Below are 14,573 nucleotides of genomic sequence, written 5' to 3' on the forward strand. Positions count from 1 at the left end.
AGAGAGAGAGAGACTGGCCATGGCCAAGAGGAAAGGGAGAGAGAGAGAGAGAGAGAGAGAGAGAGAGAGAGAGAGAGAGAGAGAGAGAGAGAGAAGAAAGGCTAGAGAGGAAGAGGGAAAGAGAGGAAGAGAAGGAGGAGAGGAGAGGAGAGAGAGGAGAGGGGGATAAGAGCAAGAGGAGTGAGGAGTGAGTGTGAGGAGAGGCCAAACAGCCCCTTTTAAAATATGCTGCCATCTTTTCTGTTGCTAGGTAACTGGGGAGGATTTTAGCCTGAAGGTCAGAAGCTTGTGGCATTGCCTGCGTGACTTCTAGCCATGCTTCTCTTGTGGGGGCTGTCGGGGGTGGTAACTTAGGCAGGAGCCAGAGTTCCAGGAGACATGAGAGAACTCCTTCCATCCCATGTAGATGAATTATCACCACCGGGTCCCTGAGTTCATCATCTCAGTTTGACTGGAGACCAGCCTGTCTGTGCATAGCCCAATGCCCCACAAAGCTGGGCCTGAGCTGGGAGCTCCCTCCCTGCTAGCTTTCCCTCTTAGTGCTAGAAAGGGTCGTGCAGGCTGCTGGGAGAGGATTGTCACTAAGAGGCTAACCCAGCTGTGGACCCTAACTATGGCACTGCTGACTGTCCAGGCAAGACATGTCCATTGGTGCAAGTCTGCTGTGTAGTAATCAACTGCTTTCTGGTTGGACTCGAGGCTTGCTCCATAGGCAGGAGCTCAAATCTGGTGCTGTAGACCTGGCCAAAAGCCATGGCCTGTGAGGTCATGGACACCAGTGTGGAAGATACTGCTGTTGTTTTGCTAAATGGGCATGATGTGACTAAACAGTTATGTTTATGCATGCACAGATGAGCACTGATGTCAGAATTTGTTAGTGTCTTAGTCACAGTTCTGTTGCTGTGACAAGACACCATGACCAAGACCAAAGAAATTCTTATTTTAAAAAAAGCATTTCAGGCTGAAGAGATGACTCAGAGGTTAAGAGTACTGAGTGTTCTTTCAGAGGTCCTGAGTTCAATTCCTAGCAACCACATGGTGGCTCACAAACATCTGTAATGGGATCTGATGCCCTCTTCTGGTGTGTGTCGGAAGACAGCTATAGTGTACTCATACACATAAATTAAGCAAATAAATATTTTTTTAAAAAGCATTTCATTGAGTGCTGACATAGAGTTTCAGAAGGGTTAGTCCACTATCATGGCGAGAAGCATGGTGGGACACAGACAGACATGGTGCTGGAGGAGTGCATTCTAATTTGCAGGCTGAGAGAGACACTGGTCTACCATGGGCTTTTAAAACCTCAAAGTCTGCCTGCAGTGACACATATCCTCCAACAAGGCCACGGCTCCTTAATCCTTCTAATCCTTTTCGAAGAGTTCTATCTTCCAGAGACTAAGCATTCAAATAGATGAGCCTATTGGGCCCACTCTTAGGCAAACCACCACAGTTAGAAACAATTTTTGCTGTTGTTTTGTAGCAGGCAGCAACAACTGCAGAGACTCACAACTGGCCAAAGTACTGAGACTAAAGTGGCTGCTGATCGCTCGAGCCACGAGCATCCCTGTCAGCCTCTTGCAAGGCTCAGGGAACGTCCTAGAAGAACCATGAGATGGGTGGAGTGTTGCAGAATGCAGTGTCTTTCTCATATGCTGTGTGTGTGTGTGTGTGTGTGTGTGTGTGTGTGTGAATTTTAATGATCATATTATCTGGAAGTTGCATTACTGTCTTGTACATGTTTATTCACACGTTTGTCTCTTTACGTACTTCATTCTTTCTCAAACTGATGAGTCTAATTTGTCAGCGCTCCCTTCTGTGGGAAGCATGCCTCTTGTGTACACAGGCACACACATGCCACTGCTTTGTATTAATGCTTTTTAATAGTTATTGCTTCTCGCATATATCTTTTTCCGCCTTTAGCTTTGACAATTTTTTTTCTAGCTCTATAGTTTTGTGTGCTTGCTAGCTTTCATATTTACCATTGCATCTCAAAGTTGTAGCTTGTTGTCTTTTATTAACTTTCAAAACTCTTTTCCAGTCAAATAAAAGAGCTCTGCTAGGCAGTTCCTGGTGTGTACTCCTTTAATCCCAGCACTGGGGAGACAGGGGCAGGCAGATCTCTATGAGTTCAAAGCCAGCCTGGTCTGCAAATCGAGTTCTAGGACAGCCTGTTACAAAGAGAAACAGGCAGGCTGTTACATAGAGAAACCATGTCTCAGAAATGCTCTCTTCCAACATGGATAATCTATGTGTTAATCCAACTCTACCCGCATTAGGCCATTTTCTTTTGTCTCTGTCTTTTTCCAGATAGTTTATTTATATTGTGTTCTGGCTTACTGATTTTGCCTTTCTATTATGCCATTATCACTTAACCATTAAGTTCTTAATTTGATTTGTTTTGTTTTTGAGACAGGCCTCACTATGTAGCCCTGGCTGGGCTGGAAACTCACTACATATACCAGGCTGGCCTTGAACTCACAGATTCACCTGCCTGGGTCTGGTCCCCAAGTGCTGGGTTTAAAGAGCCCCGGCTGAGCTCTGAAGAGTTGTGTTTGTTTATACTCTGATGTTTATAACTGGGTCCTATTCTCTGACAAATGTTTTCAAGCATCTTTATGTTCTTAATCATTGTTACCCCATGTCTGAGAACACTCTTACTATTGTGCTCTGGATCTATTTCCAATTTGGGGGGTTTTTTGAGACAGGGTTTCTCTGTGTAGCCCTGGCTGTCCTGGAACTCACTCAGTAGACCAGGCTGGCCTCAAACTCAGAAATTCGCTGCCTCTGCCTCCCAAGTGCTGGGATTAAAGGCGTGCGCCACCACGCCCTGTTGATACAGTGTCTCCACGGAGCCCTGGCTGGTTTTAAACTACTGGACTCCGTGAGTCCTCCTGCCCCACCCTCCTGATTGCTGGGAGACAGGCATGACAATCATTGCATCTATGCTTTCTGTGAACCACTTGGGTCCTCTGTGTGGTCCCAGCAGCTGCATGAGGATGGTGGCTAAGAAGGAGGACTGGAGTCCAAATCCCTACTCTCCTCACTCCAGAACCAACCGCAGAGGACAAAGCTGCCATCATCATCCAGTGTGCCTTCCGGCAATATCTGGCGCGAAGGGAGCTGGCCCGTCGTTGGCAGGAGCGTCAGGAGTACCTGAATGAGATGGAGAAGCTGCAGAAAGAGGTGAGCAGGACACAGCCACAAGACCTTGAGTGCCAGGACCCGAGTAAGAGGGAAGGTCTAGACAGAGTGTGGAGGAAAGTGACCTTGGGGCTTTAGACAGGGACCTCAAGGCCATGAGCTACGGACCCTGCAGCAGTGTTCTGGGCGCTGGGGACAGTGACCGCGGGCCATGTCTTGCAGGCCTACCTGGCCTTGGTGCGCCAGGAGCAGGAGGAGGCGCGGCGGCAGCGCGAGAAGGAGGAGGCGGAGGAGCGCGCGCGGCGGGAGGAGCTGCGGCGCCGCCGTCGCCTGCTGGAGGCCGCATTCGAAGGGGACCTGGGCGAGATCCGCCAGGTGCTCAAGGAGGTCTGTGCTTTCTTAGCAGGTGGGCGGGGCGGGGCGCTGGGCGGGGCGGACGCCGAGGTGACGCGCCCTGCGCCCAGGTGGAGCAGTTGATGACCAGCGAAGGCGTGGGCTACGACGAGGATGGCAAGGCTCGGCGGCTGCAGAGGCGCGTGGCCACCGTGGAGTGCGAGGACAGCCACGGAAACACGCCTCTCTCCGAGGCGGCGGCGGGCGGGCAGGCCATGGCCATCCAGCTGCTGGCGGAGCTGGGTGCCAACCCCAACACCAAGGTGGGCGCGGTGCGCAGGGCGGCGGCGTGGCCTGGTCCCCGCACGTGCTCAGGGAGCCCCTTCCGCAGGGCGGCTTCGGCCGCACGCCACTCTACCGGGCAGCTTTTGGGGGCCACCTGGAAGCCGTGGAGGTGCTTCTGAAGATCGGAGCAGACCCCCGGGTGTACGCGGATGACGGGAGCACTCCGGAGCAGGTGCGACCCTGGCATGCGCATCCCCACTTCAAACGTTTCTGGGGTGGTGGTGGTGGTGGTGCACATCTGTAATCCCAGCACTGAGTAGGTGGATTAACAGAAGTTCCAGGCCAGACACCTGATAGAGAGACCCTGTCTCACAAGGAAACAAAAGACAAGATACTGGGATCCCTAGATTCTGTGTCTGGTTCCATCCTACCAACCAAACTCCCGTTTCTGAACAATAGCAGTCTGCCAAACGCCTTCTGCATTTTGTCATAGCTCCTCCAGTGCTCTGGCCACCTGATGGTAGATTACTGGCTACTGTGATGGATTAGGAAACAGTTTTCAGAGACTGGCCAGGTATCACAGGTGCTAACAACTTGGGATGCGCCCTCTGGCCTCCATCTGTTCCTGTTTCTTCCCTTCCAGTCTTCAGTGGAACTGCTTCCCAGCTGGGAGGACAACTATGGTCCCCTTGCTGACCACTGGGAACTGTGGGTCCAGGAGGTCACCAGAGAAGCACACTTAGCAGTGGGGGCAACTCTGAGAAGCCAGGCCAGGAAGTGCCCCCACCTTCCATTTGTTTACATACACACACACACACACACACACACACACACACACACTCACACTCTCTCACACACTCACACACACTCCATAGTCCAGTTTGGCTGGGAACCTGATCCTTCTGCCTCAGACTCTCCAGTTCTGGGGTCACAGGTGTTTGATTCGGAATTTAATTCTGGTTACCCAGATCCCTTAAAGCTGGGGGTGCCACAAGAAATGGTGGGATAGGTGTCAGGCCTGCTGGCAAACATTTGCCTCTGCTCCCACCCCTGAGGAAGGGACACTAGAGTCTTTGCCCAGCCTGTGACCCCCCAGTCTCAGGTGCCACTCCCAGTTTCAACCTCCTGTGGACACTTCTCTGGGCCTAGCCTATTTCCTCTTCCTCTTGGGCTAGCAGGTAAAGTGGGACCAGCCAGAGTCAGGGAGTTCAGAGAGTGCTCCAAGAGCCAGAGTCTCTCCGAGGACACAGAGGCCAGAGGATAGTTGGGCGGCCACAGGACCAGTAACTGGGGAGCTGCAGTAATAGGGAGGCGCCCTAAATCTTAGCTGTCAGGAAGGACACTCAACACAGAGTACCGGAGCCACTGGCAACCCTCCGCAGGCCAACAAACAAGTTCTGACCTGATTCTCATACCTGACACCAACTTAACAGACCTGAGATTTCAGCGCAAACGGTGACGCATTACCCGTTTAGAAATAGGAAAATATCTCTGGGCCCTAGGGCATGTTGAAGCATTCTTAGACACCACACCAAGAAGACAAAAGAAAGAAAAGTTGAGCCTCACCAAGATGAGAAGGTTCCCTGCACACACACCTGCCTGGCAGGGGAGACGCCTGTGGTGGTAAGGGTGGTTTTCCCAGGGCGAGGCGTCTCCTCCCACATTACAAATGTGCTGACCTCTGTGATTTCCCTAAATTCATTCACACTCTCCCCTGGAAAAGGGGAGGAAGGGAGGGAGGAGGGAGAGGAGAAGGAACAAAGGAAGGAAGGAGAGAAGGGAGGAAGGAGAGAAGGGAGGGAGGAAGGAGAAGGAAGGAGGGAAGGAGGGAAGGAAGGAGGGAAGGAAGGAAGGAAGGAAGGAAGGAAGGAAGGAAGGAAGGAAGGAAGGAAGGAAGGAAAAAAACGCAGGCAGGCTTCCCTTCACAAGACCTGGACAAGGAGCAATGGTCAGCTATGGGGAGACGCTGGTCACAACTCATATACCTGACCAAAGACAGTTCCCCGGCAAATGTCATCTCAGCAGCAAATAAACCTGATGTCCAGCCATGATGGACAGGGATGTGTTGTCTCTCCATGATGGGCAGGGAGAGGGATGTTCCTGCAGAGGACGTGATGACTGCAGACCAGCCCAGAAACAGGGTGTCCTGAATCAGCACACAACCCAAGAGTTTGAGTGAAGGGAGGGGTGAACCCGATGCTGGTGAGGCTGTAGACAAACTGGCCTCTCACACCTTGCTGCAGACAGGGCCAAGGGCTCCTCCCTCTGCAAACTCTGAAGATCTAAGCGTGGCCTGTACCTCAGCAATCATGCTCTCGGGCACTTAGCCCAGTAGAGTGAAGCTTATGTCCGCATAATAATGTCCACTGGAGCCTGCGTGGTAACAGCCTCGAACTGGACACAGGCCAGATACAGATACCCTGTCCTGGTGAAGGTTGGGAGACACACAGCATGAACACCTTCCAGCCACAGAGGGTGGAGGTCGGTGGTATGTCAGCAAGCCGCAGAGCTCTCCAGGGAACTGTGAGAGAGCCTCCTGCCACAGTACTCAGTACATCCTTCCGCCTCCAAACGGCAAAATGATAAAATGGAAGACGGATTGCTGGTTTTTACAGGAAAGAAAGGAGAGGTGGGTGTGGTGAGTGGTGAAGGACAGCAGGACGATGACTTGGTGTGGGACAGAAGCTTGTGTTAAGTGAACCCAACAGCTCGTTCTTGCATTTGCCGGACTCAGGCATCGGTTAACTGAGCTAACGTTCCACTTGCTGTGCACTATGTCTTCCTTTCGATGAGCTGTGTCTTCCTCCTGCTACTTCATCAACACTAAACTACTGATCAGCTCATGTGACAGCCATCAGCTCCAGCTCCACACGTCACTGTCACCCTCTTGTACTCTTTGGTTTCCCTTCCCACCCACAGACCAACCCTCAAGTTTGTAAGATGTTTCCACACACCAGAAGATAACAGCCCAGCTCTGCAGGACTAGAGATAACCATCAAGTTCCTTGGCAAAAATCTTGGCACATGGTTCTCAATAAATATTCTTTTTAAATAAAAAGCCATAATTTATTTAATATCTGAACTTCTGGCTCACAAAGATGACTCTCTGTCTGGGTGAGCATTTACCCGAGCACTCATCCCTTCTCTTGCCTTGCATCCACTTCTCTGTCTACCCTGTGATTTTTACTCATCTTGGATGTTACTTTGTAAAATACAGATCATTAGCTGGACGTTGAATGCATCAAAGTTGTGTGTGTGGCTCTGTGGCTCACCACAAGACATACCCAGTGGAAACCATATAAGGAAATGCCATAGTGCCAGAGCCCCACCTCCTGCCCAGGGGACTACATGGTAGATTTTTATAGGAAATACTGTCCTTGCTTCTCCTGTCCCACCATTTACTCTGTATTTAAATAACCATTCATTTTTTCATTTATTCGTTCATTCATTCATTCATTGATCCATTTAGTTGCCCATCTATCCATTTTTAGGCCCAAATGTCCTGGCACAGTAACTTAGTCCCACTGTTTGTAATCGTATGCACGTGAAGTCAGGCGTCACTGATCTGGCATCTCGTCGGAAACTGTGTCTATGAGAGCCAGTCATTTGCATAGAGTTGCATTTTGCACCCTTTCACCGGGATGGAGAAATGAGTTTACCGGTGCGAAGCTTGACTTATTTGATACCTTGTTTGGGAGTTCCAGGCGATGGTGCGGTGTGCTGTGTGCATCCCCATGTGTCTCACCACGTGTACACTCACACAGCCCCACGGCTGCTGCAGCCCACTCCCTCCTCCCAGCAGTGCCTTGAGGTCCTCCCTGCTCAATATTCATTCACCCGCAATGTTATTCTTAATGAGTTTTGAAGACCCGGGGTGGGTATCATCGCTATACTTGGTTTTCTGCCGTTTTGACCACGGCCAGAAGCCACTTAAAGAAGAAAGAGTTCATTTGGCCTTGGCCCTAGAGGAATAGAGTCCATCACAGGCAAGGCATGTTGTTGTTGTTGTTGTTGTTGTTGTTGTCGTCGTCGTCGTCGTCGTCGTCGTCGTCGTCGTCGTCGTCGTGGCAGCAGGAACAGGATGCTGGCTGATCACATTGCTATCCACACACAGGATGGAGCAAGGGTAAGAAGTGGGATGGGACCACAGCCCCTCAAAGCCCACACCCAGCAATGTACTTCCTCCAGCAAGGCTCAACCTCATCGAAGGTACCATAACCTCCCCAATCATCGAAGGTACCATAACCTCCCCAAACAGCATGGCCTACTAAGGACCAAGTGCTCAAATACACAAAACTATAGAGGGCCACTCTTCAAACAACCACATTATCCCCCTTTCCCCGATAAACCCATGGCCATGTCATGATGCAAAATGCACTCACTATTCCACCTGTAGAAGTACCCCCAGTCGTTCACAGTCCTATCACTGTTCAAAAGCCCAAAGTGTCCGGCAGCGAGGACTTGGTGTGGCAGTCGGGAAGACTCCCGTGCTAGTCCTGGCCAACAAGAAGCCCAAGGAAGGAGTCAGAGACCGAGAACACCAGTCATGTCAATTTAAAGGGAGTGGGCAGGATGGTCGTGTGGTGTGCAGTTTTAGGCGAGGAGACAGACAGCACTTGGTGAACTATCAGAAGCTTAGCGTGAACAGCAGAGCTTGCCAGCAAGGCAGGTCAGATCCTTGCTTGATGGGAGACAGTCACACCCGTGCAGCTGGAAATAGAGGACGAAGATCCCATGGATGTGTTCCAGCAGCAGCAGCCAGAAGACATCTACTAAAGGGGGAGGCTGATACTTTTATCCTGGAATTTTGTTATAAACCAAGAATAGATTCTCAATCAGACCCTGGCTACTGCCCTGCCAGTTTTCTCTTTCATTTTCTATCCTAGTCCTTCCTTCATTAGATACAAAGTACCTGGTGTAGGTACACACGCAAGCGCGCGCACGCACGCGCGCGCGCACACACACACACACACACACACACATCACGCTTTTTCATTTCTTTTTTTGTCTTTTGTTTCTTTGTTTTCAGGACAGGGTTCCTTTGTGTAGTAGCCCTTGCTGTCCTGGAACTCACTCTGTAGACCAGGTTGGCCTAGAACTCAAAGATCCGCCTGCCTCTGGCTCTCAAGTGTTGAGGCTAAAGGCATGCGCCACCACTGCTGGACTTGAACTCTTAAACTAAATGGCCGGTGTATTTGGCTGGCCTCGGAGAGTGATGGTCTGGGGAGAGCTCTATGAAAATATCTCTTCCTGTCATTAGCTCCTCGCTCATTCTGCTCTGCTCTCATCTTTATAGTCTAGAAAGTTATTTTGCTCTCATTTGTTTTAAGACTTGTTTATTTTATGCATGTGAGTACACGGTCGCTCTCTTCAGACACACCAGAAAAGGACATCAGATCCCATCACAGATGGTTGTGAGCCACCATGTGGTTGCTGGGAATTGAACTCAGGACCTCTGGAAGAGCAGTTGGTGCTCTTAACCACTGAGCCATCTCTCCAGCCTTCTTGCTCTCATTGTTTTAGCAAAAGAACTCAAACAACATAAAACTCTCTGCATAGCTTCTTCAGTCTGAGAACTTCAATGTCTTTCATTTATCACTGTAAAACCAAGGACAATTTTGTAACCTTTCTGTCCCTAGCTGTTACATGTAGGGCAATCTGCCTTTGAGTGGGGGTAGATTATTCTTGAACAAAATGTTCCTGGATAAATTTCCTTTCAAGTCAAGCATCTTGTTTAAATAAACTTCTTGTTTAAAAGAACAAAAACTCTAACAGCTCTTCTGAGACTCAAGGCAATTTCTAAACATGACCCCACTGTAACATTTAAAAAGAAAATAATTAATTAAAAAAAAAAAAAACAAAACAAGAACGACACGCTTCCAATGTACGATGGCAAGGAATGCACACCATCGTTCCCATATGGAGGAAAGCTCACCGGAAAGTACTCTACAAAGATGTCCAAGGCTGGGCTGATGAGATTACTCAGTGGGTAAAGGTGGCTTACCACGCAGTTTGATAACCTGAGTCTGATCCCTGGGACATGGTAGAGTGAGAGCCTCAACTCTCACAAGCTGTCCTGTGACCACACACACACGGAGATAAACTTATGCAGCACAAATACGCCTTTTAAATAGTGGCACATGTCTGCAATTCCAGCACTCAGGCAGCTGAGGCAGGAGGATTGCCATGAGTTTGAGACCAGCCCCCACTACATAGCAAGTATCAGGCCAGCCAGAGTTCACAGAGCAAGGCCCTTATAAAAACAAACAAACAAACAAAACAAAACAAAAACCAAGGTCTGGAGAGATGGCTCAGTGGTTAAGAACACCGGATGCTCTTCCAGAGCCTCCCCGCCAACCCCCCCCCCCCAGTTTAGTTCCCAGCAACCACATGGTGGCTCATACAGTCAAAATGGCCAGTGACCATAAGACAGATTTCTCATCAATATTAAGAGGGAAATGCACGTTAAAATCATAACTGCAACTGTTGTGGTGAGTGAGGATCAACTGTCCCCGTGCGTTCATGTATTTTAACACTTGGTCCACAGTTGGTGTGGGGCTCAGTAGCTGAAAACAGGGGTCCCGGGAGCTTCTGTGTATTGTGGAGTCTTTTGAGGAACCCAATGGACAGAACAGCCATTGTCCTGAGTATCACTTGTCTTTGCCCCAAAGGAGAGGCATCCAGAACATTCGGTGCCAATCACTTGCTGTTTATTGGCCAGACCCGGTCACTTGGCAAAGCATCTCTGCTGAGAATGGTGGTAGTGGTGCACACATGCAATCCCAGCCCTGGGAATCAGAAGCAGGCAGAGCTCTGTGAGTTCGAAGCCAACCTGGTCTACATGGACAGTACAGCCAGGGCTGCATGGGGAGACCTTGTCTCAAAGCAAAGCAAGCATGTAAAATTACATATCCCAGGACTGGGCGATGGACCCTTAGTTGGTGAAGTTCTTGCCTAGCATGCATGATGCCCTGGGTTCCATTCCCAGAACCACACATACCGGACATGGTGGACTATGCCAGTGATCCCAGGACTCAGAAGGTGGAAGGAAGCAGGACGGTTATCCATTCTGTCTGTCTGTCTGTCTGTCTGTCTGACACACACACACACACACACACACACACACACACACACACACGTCATATATTGGGGCTGGAGAGCTGGCTCTGGCTGCTTTTCCAGAGGATGCAGAGGATCCACGCAGTCTCGCCACTCAACCACTCAAACAGGAGCTGAACAGGACAGCAGTAGACGTGCTAATGGGGACAAGGAAAAGCCCATGAGGCCTTGACCTTACACAGAGAGCTGCAGGCCACCAAGGAAAGCCGAGAGCAGGAGAAACGGGCTTTCCCAGGGAAGAGCACGCCCACTGCTTATCCAATCCCAAGTGGTCAGCCCTGAACATTCGGACCAGTACCACACTGAGCTGCATGTCACAACTAAAGACCTAAGAGGACATGAGTTTGAAAGAGCGAGGGATTATGGGAAGGTTTGGAAGAAAAGGGAAACATGACATCATCTCAAAGCCATCATATACTCACTCATACATTCCTTCAGTTATCCGTGTATCCATCGATGCATTTCTCTATACATTAATTTATCCATGAGTCTCCCCACATGACCATCTCTCCTGTCTCTCACCTATCCCTTCACGTCAGTACGTTTAGATGCACATCAGTTGACTCCTCCATTCACTGATCCACCTGGCCACTGAACTGACAGAACATCTGTGCTCTGTGCTGGGCAACATTCTAGATGCTTGGGGGCAGGGGGAACACTTCAACAAGTGTCCGGTGGAGAGCTACTCCATAGTGTAAATACCATGAAGGAATGTGAGAAGTGGGGCAGGGTGAGGGGCTGCCCCCCAGCCCCCGTGGTCAGGCATGTGGTGGTGGGTTCAAGGTGTCCACATCCGAGATATATCTCTCCAAGGAAGTGTCATGCAGAAGAGATTTGGAGGTAAAGGTGTGAGTACCATGAGCGTCCAAGGATGGCACCGGAATGGAAGGCCCTTCCCGAAAGGAAGGCTGCTGCCTTGTGGGAAGTGGGAGGAGCAGGTGCAGGGAGCCTCGGGATTGGAGCTGATCAAAGAGAGAACTGGACAAAAGGTGTCAGCGGTGTACAATCCGCAGGCCGTGTGGACCGGTGCCCTCTGATGGCGCACAGCACCAAGGGCGCTCAGAGCTGTGAAGGGCAACGATGGTCAAGGAAGGCCCCAGCAGCCGTCGGCTTTGTCTAAGCTGAGGACCTAACAGCGACTGGGTGGTGATTTGTAGGGTATGAGAAGGGAGCAAGGCAGTCACTGAGTTTCTACAACTAAACTTAGGCTACACTTAAAGCAGTTGGATGTGACAGATTTTGCATTTGTCTCTACTGGGCTTTGAGCCAATATGAAGCCAATGAGATGGGGGGGGGGTCAACAGATGGGCTGACTTCCCAGCATGAGGGGGCTGGAGAGATGTACTCTGTATGGGTCAGCCATGTCCCCAGCCTTACAGAGGCTCACAGCCCTCTACTGTAAACCCTTCTCCATCTCTCCTCCACTATCTATGGGCAATGGCCAAGTCTGCCAGGTTCCATCACCCCCATTCTTACTGTGACCCCCTTGAGCGTCATCTCAGGCAAGGAAGTGAGCGTCATGATTACAAGTGTACATCACACCCAGAAAGGCTGGGGTCTCTGTGGCTCTTAGGAGCTGTGTCCTAGAAGGGTAGATCTTTAGGTAGACCAGCAGATGAAGGCGGCTTCAGACAGCAGTGACTGTGCCTGTCGTGTGGGTAGCCTTGGTGGCTTTGCATGAGTGGGAGGCAGAGGGAAGGAGCTTGGTTGGTGGGCAGACAGAAAGGGGCAAAAGTGGCCCTAGAGGCTCTGCCACTGGAGCTGGGTCTGCTTGAATCTGGATAGTGAGACCAGGGTACTGGTGGCCTTGGCCTGTGGTCTATCAGTTACCAGCCATGGCGCCCTCCCCTTTCCAAATCTTCTGACATGGAAGTGCCTCCATCCCAGGTTGGCAGAACACTCAGGACACACATGACTCTAAGCATTAAATGCCCTGTCATTAGGTGGCCTCACTGGCCGCGGTGGCCGGCGTGCTGCAGTCATGGGACCTGAGCCTCACAGAAGCTATGCTCCAGAACATGGAGGCAGAGCAGCAGCGTCGGGCTCAGGAGGCCCAGAAACACAAGGAGAAGGAGGCCAAGCGGTGAGCAGCGGGGAGGGCGCGCCTGGGGCCGGGTTGCAGGTACGTGGACCCCTGACGGTGTGGATGACTCCGACCAGCCTGCCTCTTTCCTCTGCAGCACCCACATCAAGGTGCAGCAGCTGGCTAAGGAGCAGCAGAAGTGTCAAAAGGAGGTGATCTGTGACCCAGGCCTCCCTGCAGGAAGAATAGCCACGGGGAGGGCCTGAGAGATTGGGGTGGGGGCGAGTTGCTGGGGTCTGCAAGGCCTCTCTGCCCACCAGCTCCAGCAGGCCTACTGTGAGCTCAATCGGAGGATCATGGAACACGACAAGTGTGAGAGGAAGCTCATGGGCAATACTGAACTCACACTACAGGTAGGGGCCCTTACACTGCGCTCCCTACATCTCCCCATGATGTTCCCTGCGTCAGCCAGAGGGCACCCCTTCCAAGGGAATTTCAGGCATCTCTGCCCTCCAAGCCTTCCTGGGGGCAAGGGTAGAGCCAGGAGAGGAGGGTCCTGGCAGGCACTAACTCATGTGTCTGGGCAGCCAACCCCAACCCCACCCTTCTGCAAAGTACGCGGCCGCTCTGAGATGGGGAGAGCAGTGGTCAGTATGACCCCTTCTTTAGGCCATCAAGGATGCAGAGGCCCAAGTGGACAGATTGCAGCGAGAGGCACAGAAGGCTGAGGAGACACTAGCCATGGCCAGGCTGGAGCTGCGGGAACAGACCCCGGAGGGTGGGCAGGGCTGGGGTGGGGGAGCTGGGGGACCTGAAGAGGCAATGCCAGGGTGGGGATTTAGCAGTGGGATCTCCCATGCTCTGCAACCAACGCCTCCACAGACGAGGAAACTGAACCTGGGCTGAAGTGCCGGGTCACGGAGCTCCATGACGTGCTGATGAAGGACGTAGGGAACCGCATCCGTGCCGATGGACGGTCAGTATCCAGGCTGGGTGTGGGTACGAGTCAGAGGTGCCCATAGACTGCAGTGACCAGGTGGCTGCCTTCAGGTGGCCTCTTGTCATCGACCCTTCTGGCCAGGCAGCCACTTTCTTGAGATACCAGGACACCAACTATGTGGACACCCTAAATCCGGAGCACTTGAGACCTGAGAGGATTCGGCTGGCTCTCCTGGGGGCACTCAGGTGTGTCAGGCAGGGCCCAGGACAGCCCCACCCTGGGCCTTACCTGCCTCCTCACCAGACACACCTACAGGTATGGGAAGCCACTGGTGTTTGACCTGCGAGAAGTGAACCTGTTCCCAGTAGTACAGCAACAGCTGGAGGCCGTGCAGCCTGGCCTGGCGCAGGCCCTGTTGAATCGTGGGCTGCTGGCAGAGGAAGGGTACCTGTCACTGCTGCGGCCAACAGATGGACCCGAGTATGACCCCTCCCAGTTCCAAGAGGCTCGCCTAGAGAACTTTCGCCTCTTCTTTGTCACCCAAGTTAAGTGGCCACCAGCTGAGCAGCTGCAGACCCTGCTTCCAGTGCGTGTGCAGATGCCCAGTGGAAGGTTCTAGTCATACCCCAATAAAGTGTGTGCCCAAGGCATTTATGTGCACAATTCCATAACCCCCGCCAGTCTGGACCCAAGCTAGGGGACAGTGGCTTTTAAATGCCCTAGGGAACCGGTG

General features: G+C 51.6%; 1 protein-coding gene across 1 annotated transcript in view; it reads left to right on the forward strand.

Moving 5' to 3' along the window:
• Iqank1 (IQ motif and ankyrin repeat containing 1) overlaps positions 1-14,490 on the forward strand; it is a 34,722-nt gene extending 20,232 nt beyond the window's left edge. The window contains exons 4-14 of the mRNA XM_029547827.1: positions 3,050-3,183; positions 3,364-3,528; positions 3,606-3,797; positions 3,866-3,991; positions 12,821-12,960; positions 13,058-13,112; positions 13,221-13,313; positions 13,570-13,678; positions 13,783-13,876; positions 13,951-14,085; positions 14,156-14,490. Of these exons, the coding sequence (XP_029403687.1) occupies positions 3,050-3,183; positions 3,364-3,528; positions 3,606-3,797; positions 3,866-3,991; positions 12,821-12,960; positions 13,058-13,112; positions 13,221-13,313; positions 13,570-13,678; positions 13,783-13,876; positions 13,951-14,085; positions 14,156-14,459 (1,547 nt within the window). The 3' untranslated portion in view covers positions 14,460-14,490. The remainder of the gene's footprint in view (positions 1-3,049; positions 3,184-3,363; positions 3,529-3,605; positions 3,798-3,865; positions 3,992-12,820; positions 12,961-13,057; positions 13,113-13,220; positions 13,314-13,569; positions 13,679-13,782; positions 13,877-13,950; positions 14,086-14,155) is intronic.
• The last annotated feature ends 83 nt before the right edge of the window (positions 14,491-14,573 follow it).

This window comes from Mus pahari, chromosome 17, assembly GCF_900095145.1.
Source record: "Mus pahari chromosome 17, PAHARI_EIJ_v1.1, whole genome shotgun sequence".
In the NCBI taxonomy this organism is placed as follows: domain Eukaryota; kingdom Metazoa; phylum Chordata; class Mammalia; order Rodentia; family Muridae; genus Mus; species Mus pahari.